Consider the following 27843-nt stretch of genomic DNA (forward strand, 5'->3'; position numbering starts at 1 on the left):
ATCTTATTTTTTGAGGGCTTTGTTTTTGGTTTCTTGTTCTTTGGTGTCATCTAAGGATAGCTATACACACCAATAGAACAGAATTGAGAAAGTCCACCAATAAACCCTTACTTTTATGGTTAATCAATGTTTGACCAAGGTGCCAAGGTAATTCAGTAAGAAAAGAGAAATAAATGATGTCTGATAACTGGATATTCACAATTCGCTATCCTCCTCATATCTGCTTCCTGAGTAGCTGAGATCACAGGTATGTGCCACCACGCCTGGCCTCTGGGGTTTATTTCTTCTAAGTTGTCTCTCTTAGAAAACAACTATATGGCTAATGATTTTCAGTGGTGACTTTTACAGATGTGTACCCTCCCTTGCGTATGATTATCATGATGAGGAGCTACTGCTTTTCTATCAATGAGAATAAGGGACAAAATAATGTACTCTGTGGTTTAAACCCAATTACCATTTTTATTAAGAGTATGAGATCTTTTGGAAGCTGGCCTCTTTGCAAGCAACTTCTCTCAGCAAATGTGTCTTTGAATCTTCCTTTGCTACAGAATGAGGTGTGAGAAGAATGAATTTATCTAATTATTATGTCTTGTATCTGATCTTTTAAAAGGTATGTTGAGTTTGGTTTAATCTATGAAAGCAAAGTAGGGAATAGACAGAAATACTAAGTCTTTTAAACAAACATGTTGAAATATAATAGTTACATTTTAGGCATTCTAGAAAGTGATACTATAGATGTGATATTAGATTGAATAGCTGCAGCAGCAGAGATTATATTATATATGAGCCTTTTTGATCATTTCCTTACTATCTGGCAAGATGTTCCAGGTTCATCTTATACTTTCTCTTCTCAGTGCCAGAATCAGTCACTTGTGCAGTGGGGTCAAGGTCTAAGTGCCACGTTTGCTTATAGATGTTGGACTATTGTTCCCAGGTCCTCTCAGTGGCTAGAATGAGGCACACAATTTTATATCTATATTTATTTCTATATCAAACTACTGAATCTGGAATTCATACATCAAAGCCTTTAATTTTAATCCTATAACACAGGTTTTTTTTCAGCTCCTCTTCCCATACCCCTTTAATATTTGTAACTCTCTTTACCTTGCCTGAGCTCTGACAATCACGTGATACCCCATTCCTCACTATGCTCTGGCTCTGCAAGTCTACCCTGAGCGCCACCCTCAGAAACTCCCTCCAGCTCCCATCAGGCTGACCCACATACTTGCAAGGTCAAGTATAGGCTACCATAGCTGTAGCTCTTTGAGTGGCCTAATGAGCAGTTGTGGATTTTATTCATGTTTCTTGGACAGAGATTGTATAGTGACATACAATAGGTGTCACCCGTGGTTAGTTAATTTAGGACCTCATGAATAGTAATGTATCATGAATATTTGGTCCATTTGTTTTCCACTGCCTTTTTATCTTCCTCCTCTTTTTCCCATAAAATTAATAACAATTGTCATAACCAGCTGAGTGGTTTTTATCCCTCTATTCAGATGAAAATTGTGAATACTCAAGGAGCAGCTCCTTGGATATTTGTAATCTTGAGTTCTGAGTGCCAAAGCTGTTCAGGCTGGGCTTCCCAACCAGAAGCTTATAGATCTAAGCCTGGTGAATAAGAGGCCTATGGCTGTAGGCTTTGAGTGTCAGTGACCTCCAGCCAGTAGTTGGCATTATTGCTCCTGCACTTTGGATGTCTGGTCCCTCAGCTTTTAACTTCTGGTGGCTTTCTGGAATTCTTCCAGTGACTGAGGCTTACTAGTCTCAGCTCCCTGCAGTTTCTGCTCCTGACTGCTCTCTGCAACTCTTCATTTGCCTTCTTGTTGGTCTGCCCTGGGTTGGAAGCCAATTTTGTCTGTTTTTTGTACAAATAACTCAACTCATTCTCCCCTTGATAATGACCATGGGCATGCAATAAAATAACTTCAAGAGACCCTTTATTGGGAACTTAATGTTGCAACACAAGTGGGTGAATGCAGTAGAGTGAAGTCTTTTGGAGGAATCCAGGGTAGTGCTGCCATGACAGCAGTGGTTGTCCAGTGGCTGGATTGGAGTTTGCCTGGTCATTCATGAAGTATCTCAAACAGTTTTGGCTGTCATAATTACATTTCAAAGGAGCCATGAAATAGTGGCTGACTGGCAGTGAGGCTGCTTTCTGTGAAAGTGGTGGGATAAAAGGGATCAAAGCTGAGATTAATTTAGGACCTTCAGGTAAGACAGCACTCTCCTTTTTCACACTCCTGAACTTGGTAACTCCTGAGGCAATTGCAGAGGTTCACATCTGCTTCATCTCTGCCATGAGGTAATCACTGGAGTCCTGTTTACTGCCAACTTCTGTCCGGCATGGAGGAGAGCTTTGTATTTACTTAAAGAAAAGAAAAACATTAAAGAGTACTTGAAGCAAAGATCTGTCATGAAATTAACATTCTTAGCAGTTCTTAATCCCTAGACAATTCCACAAGGGAGCATTGGGTCCTCCTGCTCTGTATCACAATCATGATAATAATAACCACCTTTCATGCCTATTATATTGATGCAATGTGAGATGCTTTATGTAAATAATTTATTTTCATCCTTACAGAAGTCAGGTAAAGAAAGTATTAGTTCACACACTGCAGTTGAGGGGGCAGAGTCTCATAGATGTGAAGTGGTTTTTCTTTGGGCAGAATTTTGTGCCAATTTTGCTCTATTTCTAAGATAGAAGTGAAGGACAGATTACTCTGTGAAGCGCTATTTGTGAATTGAAAAGAATAATTCCTTACCTTTCCTTGCAGCTTATCTCCGTTTGCGGATGCGAAATACAATGATTGTGAGTACCAATACCACCAGAATTACTGCCAAAATGATGAATGGCGTGAACCAGGAACCAGAAGGCTCAGCAACTGAAATTCAGATGCGTCCCAATTAACATCAGTGGAGAGAGTTGTTCCCACATTCATTTCTCACTCAAGAACCCCATCACTCCCTTCAACAGTTGTATCCTGGGGATCCTCCCTCTGTCTACATGTCCTCTTAAACTATGGTTAGTAAGTGCACACTTCCACTCAAATATCTTATTTTACTTGTTCAGTGAATAAATTCATTATTGAAGAGGAATACTGCAGATAATAGAATGTACTGGGATTGAGGATATTGACCAAAGAGTGGAGTGGGAGTCAACCCATGGAAATTGGACTGTCCTAAGTCTGGTAGCCAGGGGTAGCATGGAGGAACCAAGAGAACAGAAGCTTCAATGTTAGGTAACAGCTAGCGATGAGTGATGAGAATATGGATAGGGAAACTAAAATGAAGGATTTTTCAAGGTCTCTGAGAGAAAAACATTGTCTTCCCTCTGCATTCCTTATAAGTTAAAAGGGATGAAAGTCATTTAGAGAGGAAATGAAGCAGGATAGATAGTTGAGGACAGAGGGAAATTATTTTAATAAATATTAAAAGGGCCAGACTCAAATATTGAAGCAAGGATAGAAAAAACAAAAACCCAAGGCAGCTAGCCCCTTCTCACCTCCCGTTTGATGTTAACTTACAAAATAGGGAGACATACAGGGCCTGTCTATATCTGCCTTCCTTTTTGAGATATTAACAAGCTGTACTGCTCCTTGGATGGCCGGAGGGACAGAAAGAATGAAAGGCATGTTTAGCAAAGGGAAGTCATAAACACACACCTATTGTTCCTTTATTTTGGGTGGGCTTAGTTAGCATCTCCCTGTTTTAACACCCACTTAGCCACCTAGATTTATTGTCTTAATGACTGGAGGTGGCTAGACATGACCCCATCTTAGGAAATACAAAGTTACTATTTTAAGTCTTTACTCCCATTTTCCTGCAGGAAATGTTTCTCCCTACATTTATCCAGTCATACTAAATTTCTTTCCTAATAAACTTTGCTACCATTTTTACTACATATTCCCATCTTGCCTGATGTCTCTTGCATGAACTGAGGTAGGTAACAGCGGTGACTTTCCAGCAACATCTGTGTAGCTGAAAAATCTATGTAAACAGAATGAAAGGATAAAAGAAAGAATTGGAAGTTGTGGTCAAAGAGTGAGATATTAAGGTTTAGTGTTTTGTACCTGGAACATTTTCACCTTTGGATCAAGTCAAAGTCTGACAATGGCAGTGAACAACTGAAGAAAAGTAGGCTCTGCACTTCCACTCTTCTTGGAACCTTTGCTACCTTTGCCTTTTACCATCCTTACTGGTCACTTTCTACATACATATCAGATATAAGGTGCAATAACATCTCAAAGATGTCTTTGTCAACAAGAAAAGTAGAAATAAAAATGTGAAATGTCTTTAAAGAAAAAAATTTCATTTCGTTTGTAGTTTTAAGGATTAAGCACTCTAGAATTTTCTTGTATACATTATTGAAAAACTTTAAAACTTAAGTCAACTACTGTTTTTATTCTTTATAATATATTGCACTTTTTTGTCTCTCCATCATCACGGTAGTATGTTTTGAATAATTATTATAAAGGTTATGTGAATTAAAAAATTGCATTTTTTAGAAAATTACATTTTTTCTATGTGTGTAAGATCTTTTTTCTTTTTACACTTGGGTAAGTCTCAACTCTGTTAATGTTATCTGATTGCAATGAGTTAGTATAAAAATATATTCAAAGAAAGAAAATATTTAAATTTCTATACTTGAGAGAATGGGATCTTTAATAAAAATTGAATAATGGCATAATTTTGTTTTGAATTCATGGGCTATGAATACATACTAAGAGAATTATATATACCAATTAAAAATCTCTTCTGCAATAAAAATTGATTAATTACAGTAGGTTCTTGGTATCCAAGGGTATATGGTTTTGAGGAGACCACCTTTGAGGAAAAACCTTGAATTCTCCACATGCACAGAGCTCAGCACTGTACTCTGGATACTTGGTTCATTTTCCCCATAATGTCAGTCAATTTTCACTAAAGACATATGGCTTTTCTAAAATTTTTACTTTATCATTTCAGTTAACTGCATTAACTTTTTAGTGCTTTTTGAGCACCATTTGCTTTTTGGGAGGCATATTTTCACAAAGGCAAGGGCAGGGAAATACTCAGCTGATCACACAACCATTTAAACACAACCTAAAACTCATGTGGAATGAATGTATCAACTGAGTTGCGTAATGCATGAGCAGAAATTTAAAACTTTTGTTTTTGAAATATCCTTCAATTTTTAAAATTTATTATTTTTTGACTGCATTTGTTCAAAACCATGTGTAATAAAACTGCAAATGAGGTGGTCTTATTGTATTTGTATGCTGGGAGTAAATCAGTGTACATGTCAATATAAATTTACATTTTTATAGTGAATGCTGGGGAAATTAGTACTTCCAAGTGAAACAAAATGAGCATAAACACTATTTAATAATATATTTTCTATTAAATACAAATTACCCTTCTAATTAATAATGCCTGATGTAGGTGTTTTGCAACCCAAAGTCACTCAACATTTTTGGTGAATAGCATACAGTACTGTCAGTAATTATTCTTCTCATGCAAAGTTCTTTTTAAGTGCTAGGGTGATTTTAATATAAATTTGATGACACATGATTTTAATATAAATGTAATGAAGAATGACACAAGTATATCTTTATCAGTGTTAACCAATAAAATGGTACCTCATGACCTTGCTAACACTTTCTTTACTGCATAAATGCCTTCTGCCCAAATGCTTTCAAAATTTTTTATAATTTCTCCCACAGATACTGAAATTTGGTCCTGTTTTCACTTGAGTCCTTGATGCCAGCAGTGATCACTGCCCATGGTGTGATGTTTTTCTCATCTTGGGTTACACAAGAATGTGATTGAGCTGGTCAGAGGTTGCAGACCTTCTGAAAGGCTGTACTTTTGGAACAGAACATTTTATTTTGGTACATCTGCTGCCTTTAACTTTTATGTCTTGGCAAATAATATTTTTAAATAGCATTTTTTTTTGTTCTGACTTCACATAAGAGTCAGAACAAATTATTGTTATTAAAATAATAAAAATAAATTTTTTATTGTTTTAACAAGTTTGAAGATAAGTTTATGCCCAGAACTTCCACAAATCAAAAAGATGACTTTGTTAAGAAAAAGTATCTAAAATATAGAAAGGGGTGGGAGATGGTAAGGTATTTCTTTCCAGAGGAAAAGTATGGGTTGGGGAATTGGGAACAGTGGGAGGTTGATTTAAGCTAGGGAACGAAGTGGGTGAGTAACCTGCTTTTACACCTCATGGCTTGTCTTGCTCCATTAACCTCTGCTTGGCAACACTCCTTCTTTCTCCTCTTGGTCTTTTGGCTCTTCTCTCACACATTGATGGCCCCAGCCACTGGCTCCCAGACCACTCTCAGACTAGTTCTGCCAATATCCTTATTCGCTTTAGTGTCCATATGGATAAGCCATCCCCTTACTAAACTTTAATAAAGCCTTGTGTTTATTAAACTCTTTATCATACATATTTAACTGAATGCTTTTCTTTTATCCATTTACTGTATCAGGAAGTCGATTAATAATGGTTAAAAAAATTACATCTCTCATCTTCATGAAACTTGTTCAGCATTGAGTGACACTGACATTAACTAAATAAATGAAAAGAAATATAGAATTACATTTGACTTAGTAGCAATGTTATGAAACAAGAGGGACTCTGAGAGAGAACAGTGCTAAAATGTAATTCAGCTAGAGAGGCAGAAGATGAAAGCCTCTTAAAGGGGAATATTAACCAAGATTAGAAGAATAATTAAGAGAAATGCAGATGAAGGTAGAAAAATAATTGAATAATACAGCAGGGCCTGTCATAAATCAGAAAAGGAGGTGGAATGAGGTGGCGAGAAATGTAAAAATCCTAACTACTTATCAACAGGGAATTCTCATCTGCATTTATGCTCATAGCATTTTTTCAGCAGGGCATTTAAGTAGAGTGAAGATTTAGCAAAAAATCTGATAGGAACCTTGAAAAGGAGACTCAGGATGGATTGTTGCATTGGAGGTCTAGAGAAAAGGATTTATAGTATTTTATGGTCAAAGGGCTCAATTCTAAACATTCCAGGTTTAGTAAAGTGGGAGAGAAAACTGACCTGCTATGGATATTTGCTCTTCTTTTTTTTGATTCAAGACTGGGTTCCAGACAGAACAGGTCATGTTCTTTGGAGAAGGATCTTTGAGTAGCAGTGATGCAGATACGTGGAATAGGCCACCTTTGTTCTGAGTCTGAGATTCAGACACAGATGGAATTTGCTCCCCCCAAGAGTTTATCCACTGGATCTTTGGCAGAGGGAACCAGCCTTCTGATTTGCACTCCAATAGGATTTCTCTAGACTTGGTGACTTCAACATGGAAGTGAGGGTCTGAACCTAAAACTGGGAAGAGGAAGAGAGAAATATCAGGCCCTAATCTCATTTTCCAATGTACATATGCCTGTGCTGCTCCTGAATAGCTAGGGCTGCTAAGTGGAATCCTGGCATACAAAACAGAAAACTGAGCTTCTGAAGAAGTTGTGATGACAAAGAACAGGGGATCTGGATTCCCATACAAGAGATAGGTCCAACCCAGTCCCACACAAATGGCCCCTGTCCATTTCTTGACTCCTCTAATGACTCTATAATCAATTATTTAGCTATAAACTTGGAAGGTAGAATGATCCAAGCAGTGTAACATGGAGTTACCATCAGACAGAAGTGTTAGTCACATCACCTTTTACTACAACTTCTTTATGTTTCCCAGGACCAGGAATTAGAGAAACAAGCCCATCCCAGAGTGAACTCACCTGTAGACAGAAACCTGGGTTATTACCTGCCACTTTCAGCTCTATCAGTGTATCATTGTAGAAGGAGCCGTGTTGGAACCCACAGCGATACAATCCATTGTCAGAGGTTTGGACATTGAGGATCCTTAGGACAACAATCCCTTTAGAGATAGCATCTTTCATGAGCTTTGTCCTCCCTGAATACTGCTCCATGACTCCCTCAGGATGATCCCTCCCATCCTTGTACACGTGTACCACCTGGGAGGACATGGAGCGGGACCAGCTTATCCGCATGTACTTAGCATTCTGACTGGGTGTGAGGAAGCAGGGTAGCTCTGCCTCACCACCCAGCATAGCCACCACAGGTTCGTGAGGCCCCCGGATTTGGAATGCTCCTGAAAAAGAGCAGAGATGGAGTCAGGGAGGACTGAGGGCAAGGTTTGTATAGAAAGACGGACCTTGACTACATATATACATGGTTGGTTATTTCACCCTCCCAAATCCTGAAGACAATGTCTGAAAAAGGATAGCTTCTAGTTCCTTATTTTTTTCAATCTGAACATACATGTAGAACAAAAAAGGTATTACAGATGTTGGAAGTGGGTCTTAGCCCTGAAGTTTTCAAGGAGGTCAGGGTCCTTAGGGAACAAATTTTCAGGAGGCATTTGCTCTCAGGGTTTTCAAGTGCATGGGTGGTAGGATCACGAGTGTCAGTGGTTCTTTAAATTTTGCGCATTAGACACCTCACTTAACCACCTACTTCCTGGGAAGCAAGGAATTTGAGAAGGACTTAAAAAGTATGACAAAAGGATTAGGTGAACAGATGTGAGCGCTTCTTTAGGCTAGGAGTCTGTCATTGCCTTTTGGAGGGAAAGTTCATACAAGAAGCTCCATGGATTGAGAGTGGAGAGCTGAATAACTGTAGTGAGAAAGAATTCAAAGCAGTTCACTGGATAATCATAATTGATCCATATCTATGGATAATCATTAACACTGATTATGACTAATAGTGTTTTCCAAGAGCAAGGGAGCAAAGGATGTGAAACTGGGGGCCTGCAAATCTTGTTTTGTCAATTTTTTTCTGTACTTTCTTGGGATTTTAAGAATTACTGGTTCTTTATTAACATGTGGGGGGACTTCACTTTCTCTTAGTCCTGTCTCATAAGTACACACTTGTACACACACATACACATAAGCACACACACACACACACACACACACACACACACTGTTAGGACTAAATCAAAAGATACAAGTTAGAAAACCTGGTATATTGCCTGGAACTTAGCAAAGTGAAAAACTTAATTTCTTTCCTTTTCCCAGATTCTCAGAGAATTTATTTGTATGTTTTTCAACTTCATTTACTTTTTCTTTCCCTTCTTTGTTTTATATCAGAGAACCTAGAGATTCATTGAATAAGGTAGAGAAATAGTAATTCCTACCTGCAACTAGTGAAGACATCTGGAGACCAAGGTAGAGTGAGAGGAGGCTTCTGTGATAAGTGATAAAGACTCGCTGCTTCTTTTGTGACAGAGACAGGGTGATCCCAGGGCTATGTTCTAGTGACACAGGAGAAGAGGCAGTAATGAGGTAGATGAATAGTGAACTTTGAGATCTAAGGCCATCAGTAGCATATATAGGAACACAGAAGTATTTGTCACTCACAGGCAGCAAGGGCACATGGAATCTATGTTGTTAAAAAGAACAGAGTGAATTTTTGCTGCTTTTCCCACAAGTTTTGTGTCCTGTGCTTTTCAAGACTAGTTCAGGCCACATATTTCCATATACATATAGCTGCTTCCACTCATTCTCCTTCACTGGTTCTTCTCCCTTTCCTCATAGCTTAAATGTTGAACTTTCAGGGCCCAGTCCTGAATCCTTTTATCTTCTCACCTTATATATTTTCTCTCAGTGTTTCCTTAAATCTCACAGTTGCTATAGTTAGGATTTTGAATGTTCCACAAAGGCCTATGTGTTAAAGGCTTGGTCTCTTGCCTGTAGTGATTTTGGGTTGTGGTCAAAACTTTGGGATGTGGGACCCATGAAAGGAAATTAGGTTAGTGAGGTTATGATGTTGAAGAGAGTATTAGGATTCTGGTCCCTCTCCCTGGTTACCATGAAGTAAGCAACTCCCTTTGCAATGCTACCCACCATGATATACTGTGTCCCATATGCCTAAAGGAACAGCACCCAGTGCCCATGGATTGAAATCACTAAATTTTTGAGCTAACATAAATATTTTCTACTTATAAGTTGCTCATCTCAGGTATTTTTGTCACAGCAATGGAAAGCTGACAGCATTGGTATCAAGATATAGAGGCATTGTTATAATTATACAAGGAAATATGATTCAGAAATTTTTGGAATTGGCACATGGGAGGAATTTGGAAAAGTCTGGTAAAGCAAGTTAGAGAAGCCTAGAATGAGTTAACAAAGCTTAATAGCCAATTGGTGAGGACTCAGGATACAAAAATTCTTAAATGAATATGGACAGTACACTATGCTGATGAAGTTTTAAGTGGCTGTTATTAGGAACTGGACTAGAGACCACCCAGGTTGTATTCTGACAACATTTCTACATTTTGCCCATGCCCTGAGACTCTGGGGGAGACTGTTTAAAGACTTATCTGGAAGAGGAAACTTCAAGGTAGCATAGGATGCACGCTGCAACATGGGTATTACTGGCTGCTATTAGCCACATTTACAGTGAGAATTATGAACAAAAGGCAGAATAAGAAGATATGAAAAACTTGCAGTTTGTTCAGAAAAGAAGTATGAGTAAAGTCCTGGTCAAAGAATGTGAAGCTGCTGAAGAGATTAGCACCATTAAAATGGCTCCAAGTACTTTATACCAAGAGAAAAAGAAAGATGCTTTAAGGTTGTCTCAGGAATCAGCAAAACCCACTTATTACAATCTCAAAGATATAAAAGTGAGAAGTGGTTTAAGTAATTTTAAAGACTTTTGTTGGAGAAGAGTGACCTAGGTGTCTTGCTGACATAGGAACACTGAGGGAATTTATTCTGGGGATTCATTTCCCATATTGACTCATTAAGGTACTCAGAGTTTGCTGTACCTATAGTTCAGGAGGGTCCAGGTACAGCTTTCAGTAGTACCAGACCATAGCATCTGATGCTGGTTTTGCAGGTCTCCAGAATGAAAGAATTTTGGTGTCAATGAGGCTTCCACCCTGATTTCAAAGGAAAGCCTGGAAGCCCAGGCAGTGTGTGGCAGAGTTCCTGTAAGAAGTCCCTGATGAGGCAATGCCTAAAGCCATGAGTGTAAAGTCAAAGAGGCAGTAGAGAAGGAAATTAAAATTCAAGGAACATGAAATGACTGCCAAAGGGAGCTGCAAGAAATGAGCAGAGTTAGCCCAATAGAGAAACCATGTGGACTGCTGCCAGCAAAGTCACAGGGGTGGGTGGTCCAAGTCCTTTGGAGCTCACATCATACCACCATGTGCCCTGGATATCTGTCATGAAGCTACCAGATATAAACCTAGCCCTCTGGGTTTCAGTCTAGCTTTGGTCTGATTCTTCCTTTCTCGTTCCTTAATCATCCCTTTAAGAACTGGAATATTTACACTGTGCCATTTTACCTTGGAAATATTTAACTTGCTCTGTAGTTTATTTAGGTGCTCATAGCTACGAATTTCTCTTGAGTCTTAAGGAGACTTTGGACGTGGACTCTGGAGCAATGCAGTAAAAATTCTTTATGGACTCTGGTATTGTGAGATGGACATGAGTCTTTGGGGCCAGTAACAGAATGGTATAGTTTGTATCCTAAATGTCTTCCAAAGGTCCATGTGTTAAAGGCTTGATCCTCAGGCTGGTTCTATTGAGAGGTGTTAGAACTTTTAGTAGGTGGCATCTAATAGAAATAAATGGGTAATTCAGAGTATTCCCTTGAAGGGCACATTGGAATCCGAGGCCCCCTCCCTCTGCTTCACAGCTGCATTGAGGTGAACAGGTGTCTCCCACCACAAGCTTCTGCAACTAAGTACTTACTTGGCCCAAAGTAACAGGGCCAAGTGGCCATGGATTGAACTCTTTCCTCCTTGTAAGTTATTTATCTCAGCTATATTATCACAGTGATATAAACCTGAGTTAACACATGGCTTCAGCCAAATTCTACATGGTGATGACTTACTTCCAAATTTACAAATTGTGTTGATAATAATTGAGGATCAGTTTGCAGGATCTTGCTTTAGAGGGACCAGAAGGAGCACAAGGATTCCTCTTCCTTGGATCAGTAGGAAAAGCAGGTAGAATAGATCAGTGTGGGTCTATAGCTAGGCCCTCTATTCTATTGCATTTGTCTGTCAGTCTTTCATTAATACTAAACTATCCTGATTACTGTAGCTTCACAGTAAGCTTGAAGTCAGAGAATGTCAGTTTTCTAACCTCGTTCTTCTTCAATATTGTATTTGCTATTCTGTGTTGTTTGCCTCTATATATACTGTAAATTACAGTTTATTGAGATCTGTAAAATAACTTGCTATGACCACTGTTATATTGAAAAACTTTAATAAGAAAAATTTGATAGATTTTCAATCCATTCGACTTATCAAAGAAAATATCAACATCACATTTATAAAGAAAAGGAAGAGAAGCTGGCCATGGTAACACACATCTGTTCCGTGATTCAACACTTGGGAAGTGGAATCAGTGGTTTTATGAGTCTGAGGTCAGCCTCGGGTACACTGTCAGACACTGTCTTAAAAAAATAAACAAAAAAATGAGAAAAATTAGATTCCTTAAACACACAATTTAATAGAATGGTATTAAAGATATTGCAACATGTATATCACCAATTTGTGCAAATAAAATAGCTCACCAGTTGTGACTGTCATGAAATTGATAAGATCATCATTGATAATTATAATGATAATTACTTGTAGTCATTTCAAGTATAAAGCAGGAAATAAATTTATATTTGTTGTAGCAACTTCAAATATTATTTTAAAATTAGGATTTTTAGGTTTATGCCTTCCAAGTTCAATATTTAATATATTTCCTAATTTTATTTTGTTTTCTTGTTATACTATATAATAAGAATGTAATTTTTATGAAGTATAAATGGATGCCTACAAATCCCATCCTGGTTTATTATGGTGTGAGTGAGGCATTGGTGGTATTGTGATTTAGCATAGAGGCCATCTAGTTTATTATAGTGTGCCCAATAAGTAAGATCATTTTTCCTGTGTGTCATGGTGTCAAAATGGTTAAAAACAAGCTCCTAATCCATGAAGAAGTTACATGTTCTATCTTTGCAGTTGCCCCCAAAACACTGTATGACACATGCCTCCCTTTGTTCAGAATACTTTCACCCACATATAAAGCATATTCCTCTCTACCAAAAGGAAGCATGGCCTTTGACATTCTTTTCCTTCACATTTTTTGGGCCAGTCCTTTCCTAGACACTCTCTGAGCAACAGGAACTCTGGGCCTTGACCAAGTTTAGTAAGCTTCATAATGGCCACAAAATTCCACATTGAAGTGGTTGATGAGTTGTTGACAATATCTTCCTCACTAAAAATAACATTTTTTTTGCATTTCCTAGTAGGAAACGTCAGAAGCCTTTCTTGGGCAGGCAAAGGGAAGGGAATCAAGGAGAGACTAATATAATTAAAATGAACCATGGGCCTAAATATAAACACAAAACTATAAAATCCTAGAAATTAACATAGGAAAACATCAAGATGGCCTTATGTTTGGCAATGACATTTTAAGCACATGAAAGACATAATCTGCTGGGTGGAGTGGTTCATGACTGTAGTCCCAGCTACTTGAGAGGCAGAGATAGGGAAGATTGTGGTTTGTAGTCACAAATAAGCCAGGTATGATGCCTGTAATCAGATCTAGGCAAAAGGCCTAGGTAAGAGGTCATGGTCTGAGGCTGGCCCCACATACCAAGTGTGAGTCCTGATCTAAAAAACTGCCAAATCAAAAAGGGATTGGGGGAAGGGCATGGCTCAGGTGGTAGAGTCCCTGAATAGCAAGTGTAAGGCCCTGAATTCAAACACCTAGTATCGACAAAAAGAAAAAAAAAAACAGCTTTGTGTTGGTGTCTCACACCTGTAATTCTAGCTATTCAGGAGGCAAAGAACAGGAGGATGGAAGTTTGAAGCCAGTCTGGGCAAACATTTGTGAGATTCTATCTCAGAAAAAAAAAAACAAAACCAAAAACCAAAAAACAAAAACCCACAAGATTTTCAAGATAGTGACTAGCGGGAAGTAGCTGGCAGCATGAGCTCTGTAAATCTGGAATCTTGCTGAGACTCTGGAGCCACACTTGTCAGAAAAAAACTCACCAAGAATAAGCAAAACTCAGACATCCTGAATCCCCAGCCCTTACAGAGCTTCTCCATGCCACGTTACATTGAGAAAACAGGAGAGCTTCCACGCCACCAGATGCCACTGGCTCCAAACCTGCTTGGGAGATGCAGACCAAAAGGTGAGCAGATAAGCTGCATGTAGTACTCCTACAGCCACCCCTGGGAAAGGCCAGCATAGCCCCCTGGACAGACTGATCCTCGCCCTGCAAAAAGGAAAAAACAAAACAAGACAAAACAAAACTGAACAATAAACTGGAAATTGAAAAGGACATGCAGCAGAAAGGGTGGGGCACTTTGAGCATACTGTGTGTTAGTTCACCATCTCTCCCTGTGGGTTTTTTTGGTTCTCCATTTTTTTCTTTTTTCTTTTCCTTTTTCCTCTTTCTCCTTAACTATTTATCTTGTTCACTGTTTGTCAGTCCATCATCTCTCCCTGTTGATTTCTTTTTTCTTTTTCTTCTTTCTTTCTCTTTCTTTTCTCTCTTCCCTTCCTCATTTTATTAGTTTTAATATTGTAAGTTAGGCAATACTAAAATACACACAGAACAGTGTTAGAAATAGCACCAAGTGGAACAATGGGAAGACAAAAAAGGGATGGAAACCATTCTCCTAATTTAGTACAGGATACAGAGGGAAATGAAGAAAATGGATACTCAGTTCCAGACCCCAACAAAACAAAGACAGACTATTCCAAGGAAACCAACGAAGCCCACAAGACTACCCTGAAAGAAGAAATCCTGTAAGAAATGACTGAGAATTTCATGGAGATGTTACTAGACAAAGTCAACAAAAATGTACAGGAAGCACTCAAGAAATTTCAAGACAACAAAAACAGAGAATATGAAAAGACACAAAAACAAATAAGTGAACTCATAGGAGCCCTAAATAAATACCAAAGTGAAACAGAGAACACCATAAATGGAGAAATAAATGAATTAAGGATGAAAATTGATAATATTAAAGAGGAAGTGACCCATGATATGGAAAACCTCAGGAAAAAAAATGAAGCAGAAATACAAAACACAATGGAAGGCTGCTCCAGCAGAATTGAACAAGCAGAAGACAGACTCTCAGAACTTGAAGATGAAATGGAAATTAAAGGAAAAACTGAAGAACTACTAGTCAGACAACTCAAGTACTGTGAAAGGAATATGCAAGAACTCACTGACTCTATCAAAAGACCAAACCTAAGAATCATGGGCATTGAAGAAGGTGAAGAGGTACAAGCAAAAGGAATTCACAATACATTCAACAAAATAATGACGGACAATTTCCCAAATGTAGAGAAAACTATGCCCATTCAGGTACGGGAAGCCTCCAGGACACTGAACAGACTTGACCAAAATAGAACTACCCCATGACATATTATCATTAAAACAACAAGCACAGGGAATAGAAAAAGAATATTGAAGGTTGTAAGAGAGAAAAAGCAAATAACATACAAAGGTAAACCCATCAAAATCACAGCAGATTTCTCAACAGAAACCTTAAAAGCAAGAAGAACATGGAGTGAAGTCTTCTGGGTACTGAATGAAAATAACTTCAACCCCAGGATACTCTATCCAGAAAAACTATTATTCAAAATAAATGGAGAAACAAGAGTCTTCCATGATAAGCAGAAACTAAAACAATATATGACCATCAAGCCACCACTACAAAAGATTCTCCAAGAAATTCTGCACACAGAAAATGAAAGCATATAAAACCATGAAAGGGCAGGCAGTACCAAACCACAGGAGAAGAAAAGATAAGAAAGTAGAGAGTAACACTGATTTAACTGCACACAATCAAACCCTTAAACAACAAAGGCAACTAAATGGCAGGAATCACCACATACCTATCAATACCAACACTGAATGTTAATGGACTAAATTCCCCATCGAAAGACACTGATTGACAAACTGGATTAAAAAAGAAGATCCCAACAAGCTGTTGCTTACAGGAGACCCAACTCATTGACAGAAACAAACACTGGTTTAGGGTGAAAGGCTGGAAAAAGATATACCAAGCAAATGGCCCCTGAAAACAGGCAGGAGTAGCAATACTTATCTTGGGCAAAGTAGACTTCAAACCTACATTGATCAAACGAGATAAAGAAGGACAGTCCATACTAATAAAAGAGGAACTACACCAAAAGGAAATAATAATTATTGCTTATATGCACCCAACATCAATGTGCCCAATTTTATCAAACATACTCTGAAGGACCTAAAAACATATATAAACTCTAACACAGTGACAGTGGGAGACTTTAATACCCCCCATCACCAATAGATAGGTCATCCACACAAAAAATCAATAAAGAAATCCTAGACCTAAATCATACCATAGATCAAATGGACCTAGCTGATGTCTACAGAATATTTCACCCAACTTCTGCACAATATACATTCTTCTCAGCAGCCCATGGAACCTTCTCCAAAACTGATCATATCTTAGGGCACAAAGCAAACCTCAGCAAATATAAGAAAACAGAAATAATACCATGCATTCTATCTGACCACAATGCATTAAAGCTAGAACTCAACAAGAAAAACAACAGTAGAAAACATGCAAACAATTGGAAGCTGAACAACACATTGCTCAATGATCAATGGGTCATTGATGAAATAAAAGAAGAAATTAAAAGTTTCCTGGAATTTAATGAAAATGAAAACACGGTCTACCAGAACCTATGGGACATAGCAAAGCCAGTTCTGAAAGGAAAGTTTATAGCCATGAATGTATATATTAAAGAGACAAAAAGATCTCAAATCAGTGACCTAATGGTACATCTCAAACTCCTGGAAAAACAAGAACAAGCAAATCCCAAAACAAGCAGAAGGAGAGAAATAATAAAAATAAGGGCCAAAATCAATGAAATAGAAGCAACAACAATAAAAGACAAAGAATCAATGAAACAAAGAGTTGATTCTTTGAAAAAATAAATAAAATTGACTGACCCCTGGAAACCTGACTAAAATGAAGAGAGAAAGAACCCAAATCAGTAAAATCAGAAATGCAAAAAGGGAGATAACAACAAATACCATGGAACTCCAGGAAATCATCAGTGACTACCTTGAGAACATACATGCTAATAAATTTGAAAATCTTGAAGAAATGGACAGATTTCTAGATACTTATGACCAGCCTAGACTGAACCAAGAGAACATTAACAACCTGAATAGATCTATAACACAAAATGAAATTGAAGCAGCAATAAAAAGTCTCCCAAAAAAGAAAAGTCCAGGACTCAATGGATTTTTTGAATTCTATCAGATGTTTAAAGAAGAACTAATACCAACCCTCCTTAAACTGTTCCATGAAATATAAAAGGAAGGAAAACTGCCTAACTCACTTTATGAAGCCAATATTACTCTCTTCCCAAAACCAGACAAAGACACCTCCAAAAAAGGAGAACTATAGGCCAATCTCCTTAATGAACATCAATGCAAAAATCCTCAAAAAAAAAGGCAAACCTAACCCAACAACACATCAGAAAAATCATTCACCATGATCAAGTCAGCTTCATCCCAGGGATGCAAGGTTGGTTCAACATATGCAAATCTATAAATGTAATACAGCACATTAATAAAAGCAAAGACAAAAACCACCTGATCATCTCAATAGATGCAAAAAAAGCCTTTGACAACATCCAACACCACTTCATGATAAAAGCTCTAAGAAAACTAGGAATAGAAGGAATGTACCTCAACATTGTAAAGGCTACATATGACAAACCTATAGTCAACATCATACTTAATGGGGAAAAACTGAAACCATTCCCTCTAAAATCAGGAATGAGACAAGGGTGCCCACTATCTCCACTCCTATTCAACATAGTACTGGAATTCCTAGCCAGAGCAATTAGGCAAGAAGAAGAAATAAAAGGAATACCAATAGGTAAATAAACTGTCAAAATATCCCTACTTGCAGATGATATGATCCTATACCTTAAACACCCCAAAAACTACCCAAAACCTCCTAAACACCATAAACAGCTACAGCAAGGTGGCAGAATACAAAATCAATTTACAAAAATCTTTAGCTTTTCTATACCCCAACAATGAACAAATTCAGAAAGAATATATGGAAAAAATTCCATTTACAATAGCCTGAAAAAAAAATCAAATAACTAGGAGTAAACTTAACAAAGGATGTGAATGACCTCTATAAGGAGAATTACAAACCTCTGAAGAAAGAGATTGAGGAAGACTACAGAAGGTGGAGAGATATCCCATGCTCATGGATTGGTAGACTCAACATAGTAAAACTGGCTATACTACCAAAGCAATCTCCATGTTTAAGGCAATTCCCATCAAAATCCCAATGACATTCATCACAGAGATTGAAAAATCTACCCTAAAGTTCATCTGGAAACCCAAGAGACTGCAAATAGCTAAGGCAATACTCAGCAAAAATAGCAATGCTGGAGGTATCACAATACCTGACTTCAAACTATATTGCCAAGCAATAACAATAAAAACAGCATGGTACTGGCACAAAAACAGACATGAACAACTCCCTATATAGCTACCCTTATCTCAACTAGCAAAAACCCTTGTTCCTTCCTATTATTGCTTATACTCTCTCTTCAACAAAATTATAGATAAGGGCAAACTAGTTTCTGCCAGCTATCGAGGGGGTTGGGGGAAGAGAGAGGGGGTGGAGTGGGTGGTAAGGGAGGGGGTGGGAGCAGGGGGGAGAAATGACCCAAGCATTGTATGCACATATGAATAATAAAACAATAATAAAAAATATAGTAAAAAGTAAAAAAAAAAAAAAAAACAGACATGAAGACCAGTGGAACAGAATAGAGGACCTGGATGAATGAACCCCACAACTATGCACAACTTATCTTTGACAAAGGCACTAAAAATATATGACGGAGAAAAGACAGCCTACTCAACAAATGTAGTTGGGAAAAGTGGTTATCCATCTGCAAGAAACTGAAACTAGTTTCCATGTCTATCACCCTGTACTAGTATCAACTCAAAATGGATCAAGGACCTTAGTATAGACCAAAAACTCTGAAGTTAGTACAGGAAGGAGCAGGAAACACTCTGGAAATAATTGGTATAGGCAAGGACTTCCTCAATAAAACCCAGAAGCTCAGCAACTAAGAGAAAGAATGGACAAATGGGACTTCATAAAATTAAAAAGCTTCTGCACAACAAAAGAAATGGTCTCTAAACTGAAGAGGCCACCCACAGAGTAGGAGAAAATATTTGCCAGCTATACATCAGACAAAGGACTGATAACCAGAATATACAGGGAACTTAAGAAAATAAACTCTACCAAAATCAATGAACCAATTAAGAAATAGGCAACTGAACTAAACAGAACATTCTCAAAAGAAGAAATTCAAATGGCCAAAAAACACATGAAAAAATGCTCACTATCTCTGGCCATAAAGGAAATGCAAACAAAACCACACTAAGATTCCACCTCACCCGTGTTAGAATAGCCATCATTAGCAACACCACCAACAAGTATTGGCGAGGATGTGGGGAAAAAGGAACCTTTGTACACTGCTGGTGGGAATGCAAACTAGTACAACCACTCTGGAAAAAATTTAAAGACTAAACATAAATCTGCCATATGATCCAGCAATCCTACTCCTGGGGATATACACAAAGGAATGTGACTCAGGTTACTCCAGAGGCACCTGCACAGCCATGTTTACTGAAGTGCTATCACAATAGCCAAGTTGTGGAAACAGCCACGATGCCCCACTATTGATGACTGGATCAAGAAAATGTGGTATTTATACACAATGGAATTTTACTCAGCCATGAAGCATGAAATCTTACCATTTGCAAGTAAATGGATGGAACTGGAAAACATCATTCTGAGAGAGGTTAACCAGGCTCAGAAGACCAAAAATCGTATGTTCTCCTTCATATGCGGACTTTAGATCTAGGGCAAATGCAGCAATATGGTTGGACTTGGGTCACATAACAAGGGGAGAGCACACACAGGAAGTATGAGGATAGGTGAGAAACCCAAAACATGAAAGTATTTAATGTCCCTACTATAGAGCAATTAGTACAGGAATCTTAAAGTGACAGAGGTCAACATGAGAAAGGGATCAGGAACCAGTGAAAAGGTCAGTAAGAGATGAATTAACTTGGAATGCAATACATTGGTACATGGAAGCAATGCTAGGAATCTCTCTGTATAGTTATTCTTACCTCAATCAGCAAAAATGCTTTGTCTCTCTTATTATTGCTTTTGTTTTCTTTCCAACAAAATGAATGATAAGGGCAAAACAGATTCTGCCTGGAAATGAGGGAGGTGGGGGAACAGGGAGGGGGCAGGGGGTATGGTGGAGCAATGACCCAAACAACGTATGCACATGTGAATAAACGAATATAAATAAAAAAAAAAACCCAAAAAACCAAAAGAACACAAAAACACAAAAAAATTACAAAAAAAGGGTGGTGGAGTGGCCCAGGCTGTAGGCCCTGAGTTTAAAACCCCAGTGTGGCAAAAAAAAGAAAGAAAAGATGAACAGATGCTATCCATAAAAGAAAATGATAAGTGGGACTTGATAAAAATGAGTGAAGCTTCAGTTTGTCCGATACATATGTTGTGTTAAAATTATTACTTTGCAGTTAATTTGCATATATCTGTTACAAGTTGACAACAATCTCTGAGTAAGGGAGGACAGAGTTTGGAGAATGTTATTTTAAAATGGACTGAGAACCCTTGCTCAGCCTCCTGATCACCTTATCTCCATCGAGTTGCCAACAGAGTCAAATTTGGGCTCTTTTGATCAATGTCTATACCTTGTGCTCCATCACACACATCTGTGTCTGTGGGCTCCATTTCCATGATAGGCAGAAACACACAGTGCAGTTGGCTGATGCAGATGAAATCTAGGTGGTTGAACACTTGGTCAAATTTAATGTGTCTTCTCTATAGCCAAACAGAAACTATCAGAAATTTCTCCTTATATTGCTGCTCACTTTGAATAACCATCTTAATGGCTGATGTGAAAACTGGTCTAAGGTATTCTGAATTGTGAAAAATGAAGGTCAACTGGTATGTTATAACTTGTGTGAGTTTGGTTCCAAATCTCTTGAAAGTTTAGGAATTACCCATTTTAGCAGTTATTTTTATGGCTACTATCTCACCAAGAGAAGGAAACTTAGCTGTGTCCTTTCCAGCTGCCAGAGCAGATTTCTTACATGTAGCAGGGAAAGGACACTATGAAAACAATGAAAGACTTAGGAAGCTGTTGAGGGCAGATGGAGACTGAGCAAAGAGTTCCAGGCTGTTCGCACTGAGTTCTTCAAATAGATATATCTTGACCAAAATCTCCTTCTACAAACTCACTGAAAGATCAATATGTTAAAATATCATCTCCAATTTCTCCTATAGTTTTTTGGACCACACATATTTATGATGTAACTGAAAGGAAATATTTGAAAATGGAAAGCAGGAGCAAACTGAAGAATAGTAGGACCTTTCCTGTGGGGCTTGGCGTTTTCCAAGGCATTGGAAAGTATTGGCACACCACAGCTGTAGTTAAGGGTTTTTCCTGCAATGAGCAGGAATTCAGAATACTCATCCTTACCTTTCCAGCTTTCAGCCATACTTTGCATGATCTTCTTGATAATTGTCTCTGGTAAATTCAGTAGTTTCACCATGGCTGCTTTCCAGGGCTCCATCTAAATCACCAGCTAGTTGAAGGGGCATCAGAAGGAGGATTCTCCTCAGTACAATTTCACTTTAAAATGGCTGTGACTAAGTAACCTTCCACCTTCTATGTGTGTTCACAATAGATACACTGGACGTGAGTAAATTGTGATTTGCAACAGCTTGATTGAGATGTAATCCACAGTCACAAAGTTCACCTTTTTAAAGCATTTAATTTTCTCTCTCTATGGATTTGTTTGTGTTAGACATGTCATATAAATGGGATCATTCAATATGTGGCCTTTTGTTCTGGCATTTTTCACAGAGTACACTGCCTTCAACAGTCATCCATGTTGTAGCATGCACAGGCATGCAGCTTGTTAGAATGACCAATTAATATTCAGTTGTATGGATGTATCGCAGTTCGCTTGTTTATGCGTCAATGGATGTTTGGGTTATTAAGTTATTTTTAAGAATGTTGCTATGAGTATTCGTGCACAGATTCAGTTTGTACACATGGTTTGGACTCTGTTGAGTGTATTCTAGGTGTAGAATTGCTGGGTCAAATTGTAACGCTTTGTTTACTGAACTGATTTTTGGGGTGGTTGCAATGATTTTACATTCCCAGCAGTAATAGATGAAGATTCCATTTTTTCCATTTCCTTGTCAACACTTGTTATTGTCTTTTTATTTTAGCTTTCTCTATAATTTAAGTATTTGTCACCTCCAAAACTCACATTGAAATTTAATTGCATTGTGATAGAAGGAAGAGGTGGGGATTTTTTTTTTTTTTTGACAACACTGGGGTTTGGACTAGGGCCTTGCACTTACTTCTTGACATTCACTCTACCATGAGCCTTGCTCCCCAGCCCTTTTGGCTTTAGGTAGTTTTTGGATAGGATCTCACATTTTGACTTGGGATGGCCTTGATCTTGATCCACCTACCTATTGCTTCCTACATAGGAAGGACTACAGGGATATACCACTATGCCTGGATCATTGGCTGAGATGGGGTCTTACTAACTTTTTGTGCAGGCTAGCCTTGAATCATGATACTTTGGATCTCAGACTCTGGAGTAGTTGTGATTACAGGTCATCCACTGTGCCTGACCTGCAGTGGGGTTACTAACAGATGATTAGGCCATGAATTAATGAATGTCATTATCAATACAGCATATTATTATGGGAGTGGTTCCTGATAAAGAATATCTTAGTCATCTAACATTCTCTTTGTCTTCCATTTTGTGTCGTCAAATTATGCAGCACAAAAGTCCTCACCAGCATTTTGCATTTCCCAGCTTCAGAAGCATGAGCCAAATCTCTTTTCTTTATAAGTTAGCATGCTGTTATAGCTATAGAAAGTGGACTTAAAGAGGCGTGTACTGCCATGATCACTGCAGCACTATTCACAATAGCCAAGAATTGGAGACAACGTACATATGTGCTCACCAGCTGATGCATGGATAAAGAAAATGCAACACACACACACACACACAATGGGGTACTGTTCAACCCACAAAGAATGCAGTCCTGTCATTTGAGACAACATGGATGGAAATGGAGATCATTACATTAAATGAACTAATCCATGCAAAGAAATAGCATGATCTCTTTCATAGGTGCAATTTTAAGAAGTTGATGCCATAGACATCAGCCCTGGTGGTTACCATGGGCTGGGAAGAGTAGGGCAGGGGAAGGATGAAGAAAGGTTGATCAAGCAGTATTAAACCATAATTAAATAGGAGCAAGCAGCTCTGGTTTTCTCTTGCATGGTAGAGTGACTATCGATAACAATAATGCACTGTGTATATCAAAACTCTTTAGGAAAACATTTTGAATGTTTGCCATAAAGAAATAATGTTTAGGAGCTAGATAAGTTTACTTCATTTAAACATTAGTGATGTATACATGTATCAAAGCATTACATGGTGTTTCATTATATGGTGTACGGTTTTGTGTTTTTATGTATCAATTAGCAATAAATATTAAAGAATAAAATGGATTAAGCTACTCCCCTAGAGAATAGGAAGTAGTATCGTATTGTTGCTTTGGTTTTCACTAATAATGATGAGTATCTTGTCATGTTTATTGCAAATGTGCATGCATTTGAAGAACTGCCTATTGAAATCATTTGAGTTGTGTGAGGTGACACACGCCTGTAATCACAGCACTCAGGAGACTGAGGCACAAGGATCATGAGTTTGAGGACAGCCTGGGCTGTCTCAAAAAACAATAAATAATATAAATCACTTTCCCATTTTAAAATTGGGTTATTTGCTTTTTATTCTTTAATTATAAGCAACATATATGCTTTGGCAACAGGTATCCTATCAAGTATATGATTTTCAAATATTTCCCCAAGTCTGTGGGTTGCATTTGCCACTTTATTATAGTTATCCTTTGTCATAAAATATTTTCAGTTTTGATGAATTCCAATCTACCTTGTGTTTTGAGTTTTCTTTTCAAGGTCTTTTGTGTTTTTGGTGTCATATGTCAGGATAGGTATACATAGAATAGAATTGAGAGTCCACAAATAAACCATTCTGTTTATGGTTAATTGATATTTGACTGGGTGCAAAAATAAAAAGTAGTGTGTGACAATGGAATTTTACTCAGCCATGAAGAAGAATGAAATCTTATCATTTGCAAGTAAATCATGGGACTGGAGAACATCTTTCTGAGCGAGGTTAGCCAGGCTCAGAAGACCAAAAATCGTATGTTCTCCCTTATATGCGGACTTTAGATCTAGGGCAAATACAGAAATGTTGTAGGACTTGGGTTACATGACAAGGGGAGAACATATATGGGAGGTACAGGGTTAGAGAGGAAATCCCAAATGTGAGAGCATTTGATGTCCCCACTCCAGAGGAACTAATACAGAAACCTTAAAGTGACAGAGGTCAACACGAGAAGAGGATCAGGAACCAGTGTAAAGATCAGTTAGAGATGAATCAACCTGGGTTGTCATACATTTGTACATGAAAGCAATGCTAGAAATCTCTCTGTATAGCTGTCTTTAACTCAACTAGCAAAAATGCTACGTGTTTATTATTATTGTTTATTTCTACTCTTCAACACAATTCGAGATAAGGACAGAACCTGTTCTGCAAAGCGAGAGGGGGAGGGGAAGAGAGGGTAAGGGAGGGGGGCAGGGGGGAGAAATGATCCAAACAATGTATTCACATGTGAATAAATGAACAATAATAATAATAAAAAAATAAATAAATAAAAAGAATAAAGAGAAAAAAAAGTGGTATGTGATAACTGGATATTCACAGTCAAAAGAAGGCAACTGAACACCTACTTCACATCATATATAAAATTTAATTCAATAAATAATAAATCAAATGAATAACAATTCAAATAATAAGAAATATAAGTGCCCAAACTAGAAAAATTTTAGAAGAAAACAGAGGGGGCAATGTTCATACTTTATAGATAATCATAAGAACTTTATTTTCTGATCTTTCACTGCTTATGTTGCTTGAGAATGAGTCTGTGTGTACAACCTCCCTTGTGTTACTTTACAAACTGTGTTGGTATGCGCTGAATTCAGGCAGATAAGAAAGGAAACTGACATGTTGCCCTTAGTCTAGTACTGTTCGCTATTGAGACCAAGCAAGTACATTGTGGATCACAGTCAAGAAAAAATTGCATAGTTGGGTGCCAGTGGCTCTGTAATCCTAGTTACTCAGGAGGCAGAGATCAGAGGACCTCAGTTCAAAGCCAGCCCCAGGCAAATAGTTCCTGAGACCCTGTCTCAAAAAAAACCATCACAATAAAAAGGCTGGTGGAGTGGCTCAAGATGTAGGCCCTGAGTTCAAGCCCTAGTACTGCAAAATAAATAAATAATAAAACTTTGTAGCTTCAGGAAACCATGAAATGATACCTTATCATTATTAAATTCATTAATAGTTCTGCTTAGCAATAATCCTTACTTCTAGACACTTAACAACTTCTAGACACTTAACAACTTCTAGACACTTAACAACTGTATGGGTAACTTTTTTCAATGCTGACTAGGAGAGAAGTGTACTATCACTTCCATATACACATATATGATGAGGAGCTACTGTTTTTCTATCAGTGAGAATAATGGGCAAAACAACTATACTTTGTGCTTTTTTGTCCTTTAAATACCACTATCATTTTTATTAAGTAAATGAGTTATTTTGGAATCTGGCCTTTTTGCAAGCAGCTTCTCTCAGCATTCGAATTTGTCCCTGAATCTTTCTCTGTCATAGAATGAGTTAGTAAGAACAATAAATTTGTCTAATAATTATATCTTTTATATGATTATTACAGGTTACATTGGTTTGAGGTAATGTACAAAAGCAAAGCAAAGGCATAGATGGTAAGAAATACTAATAATAAATTCCTTTTAACCATTCTCTAAACTGATACTATGGATGTGTCATTTGCTAGAAATAAAAGCTATTTGGACAGCTGCAGCAGTACAGATCATATTATATAAGAAGAGTGCTTTTGAACATTTCTCTGCTTTCTGGCAAACTATTCTGGGCTCACCTTGTACTTTTTCCTCTCAGTACTAGAATCAGCCAGTTATACAATGTGTCAAGGTCTAAGTGCTAGGTATACTTATTGCTTGCTGTTGGACTGTTATTGCCAGGTCCTCTCAGGGAAAGTACTGGATTAACACACTTTTACATCTTTATTTGTTTCTATATCTACCTGAATATATTAAAAACCTTAAATTATACTAAAGCCTCTAATTTTAACCCTATATCACAGTGCTTATTTTAGTTTATTTTACTTAGGCCCTCTCAATATTTGCAACTCTCTTCTCTTTAAGTGAGAATATTGACTCTTGTTATCTATAAAATAGTCAGTTTTTTGGGGCAGTACTGGGGTTTGCACTCGGGGCCTTGTACTTTCTAGGTAGGCACTCTACCTTTATTTTGATGAACCCCCTTTTATGAAGCTGATCTCTCATCTTTGTAGGCCTTTCTTCTGAGGCTATGGATATTCACCTTGTTGATGATAACTCTACTTGGGTTCTCTTGCAGTCTTTTCTCACCCTCAGGGTATTTATGCCCTAGTGGAAGACCACTGATCTAGGGGTCACTGACAAAGTAAATAGAATGGAAACCATAGTAACATACTTACTGCCTTTGATACTTAGCAAACAGGATCCCTAACCTTTTAATTGCCATAATTCTTCTATCCTACATGCTACTATATCATTTCCCTTTGTTCTGCCCTTTCATCCCTGTCCCCTGTTTAGAAGCACAGTGCTTTGCATCCACACTTCTTCTATGCCCTAAAATCCTTCCTGAAATACTGACACTTAGCCTCCCTCAGCTTTGAGACTGACCCCCTTCATATAGATGGGGACCCCAGGAGAGACTTACTTTCATTTTTGCTGTATGGCTGAGTCTTCAATCATCTGGGTCATTTCTGGTTGTAATGTTTTCTCTTTGGGACTCATGTCTTGAGTTAGATGAGACTTGCACTCAAGGCGGAAAAAGACTGTGGCAGAACTGAATTCGCTTACATAAGAAAGAGTAAGTTCTACAGTGATATTAGATTAGCTTTTTATCACTACCATTTTACATAATGAAACTGAAAATAAAGGAAATAACTAGACAAAGTTCAAAAGACTGAGAGCATAGGCTAGGCTGATGGCTTTCATATAAATTAATGATTGACATGCTTTCTGGAAATCATACTAGGTTTTTCCCACAATGGATTTTTCTCTTTCTTCTGTCAAAAATAAAAGTAGATCAAGTGAGATCTACTTTTTTCTAATTTTTTTGTGCACACAAGCTGAAACAAAAACAAACACTTCCCCAAACTAAAAAAAAAAAAAACAAAACCTAGCAACAAAAACAACAAAAACCAACAACAGGTTATGATCAGGAAACCCGAAACTGAAAGAAGCAGGAAGATCTTTTACTTAAGCTACAGCACTGGTATGCAGTACAACTAAGTTACATCTTGATCTTTGTTCAGATTGGCTATATAAATCTACATTTGTCTTAGCACTGGCAGAATAGGAGAAGCTTATTTGTCCCCAGTTGATTGTCATTATATTTGCTGTCATTGTGTTGACAAAGAAGAAAAGCTTATTTTTGTGGTTACTGCTGGGATTATTGGGGAAATCAGGATACTAAGTTTTAGAACATCAGAATTTTT

At 37.8% G+C, this 27843-nt stretch overlaps 1 protein-coding gene across 10 annotated transcripts; it reads right to left on the minus strand.

Moving 5' to 3' along the window:
* Positions 1-1923: 1923 nt before the first annotated feature.
* On the minus strand, positions 1924-27355 carry LOC141425591 (butyrophilin subfamily 1 member A1-like). Of its 10 annotated transcripts, XM_074081794.1 has the most exons (9): positions 27060-27337; positions 21626-21731; positions 19857-19962; positions 14159-14267; positions 9172-9288; positions 7777-8124; positions 7062-7343; positions 2766-2885; positions 1924-2368 (listed from the first exon to the last, which is right to left on the minus strand). In XM_074081794.1, the coding sequence occupies exons 3-8, from the start codon at positions 19857-19859 to the stop codon at positions 2779-2781; spliced, it is 966 nt and encodes a 321-aa protein (XP_073937895.1). In that variant the 5' UTR covers positions 19860-19962; positions 21626-21731; positions 27060-27337; the 3' UTR covers positions 1924-2368; positions 2766-2778. The 10 variants fall into 10 exon arrangements, 6 of the variants coding, with proteins under 6 accessions (XP_073937895.1, XP_073937898.1, XP_073937901.1 ...); XM_074081797.1 differs by lacking the exon at positions 19857-19962 and having other exon boundaries at positions 27060-27336; XM_074081800.1 differs by lacking the exon at positions 14159-14267 and having other exon boundaries at positions 27060-27334.
* Positions 27356-27843: the final 488 nt, after the last annotated feature.

Source organism: Castor canadensis, chromosome 1, assembly GCF_047511655.1.
Source record: "Castor canadensis chromosome 1, mCasCan1.hap1v2, whole genome shotgun sequence".
NCBI classification, from domain to species: domain Eukaryota; kingdom Metazoa; phylum Chordata; class Mammalia; order Rodentia; family Castoridae; genus Castor; species Castor canadensis.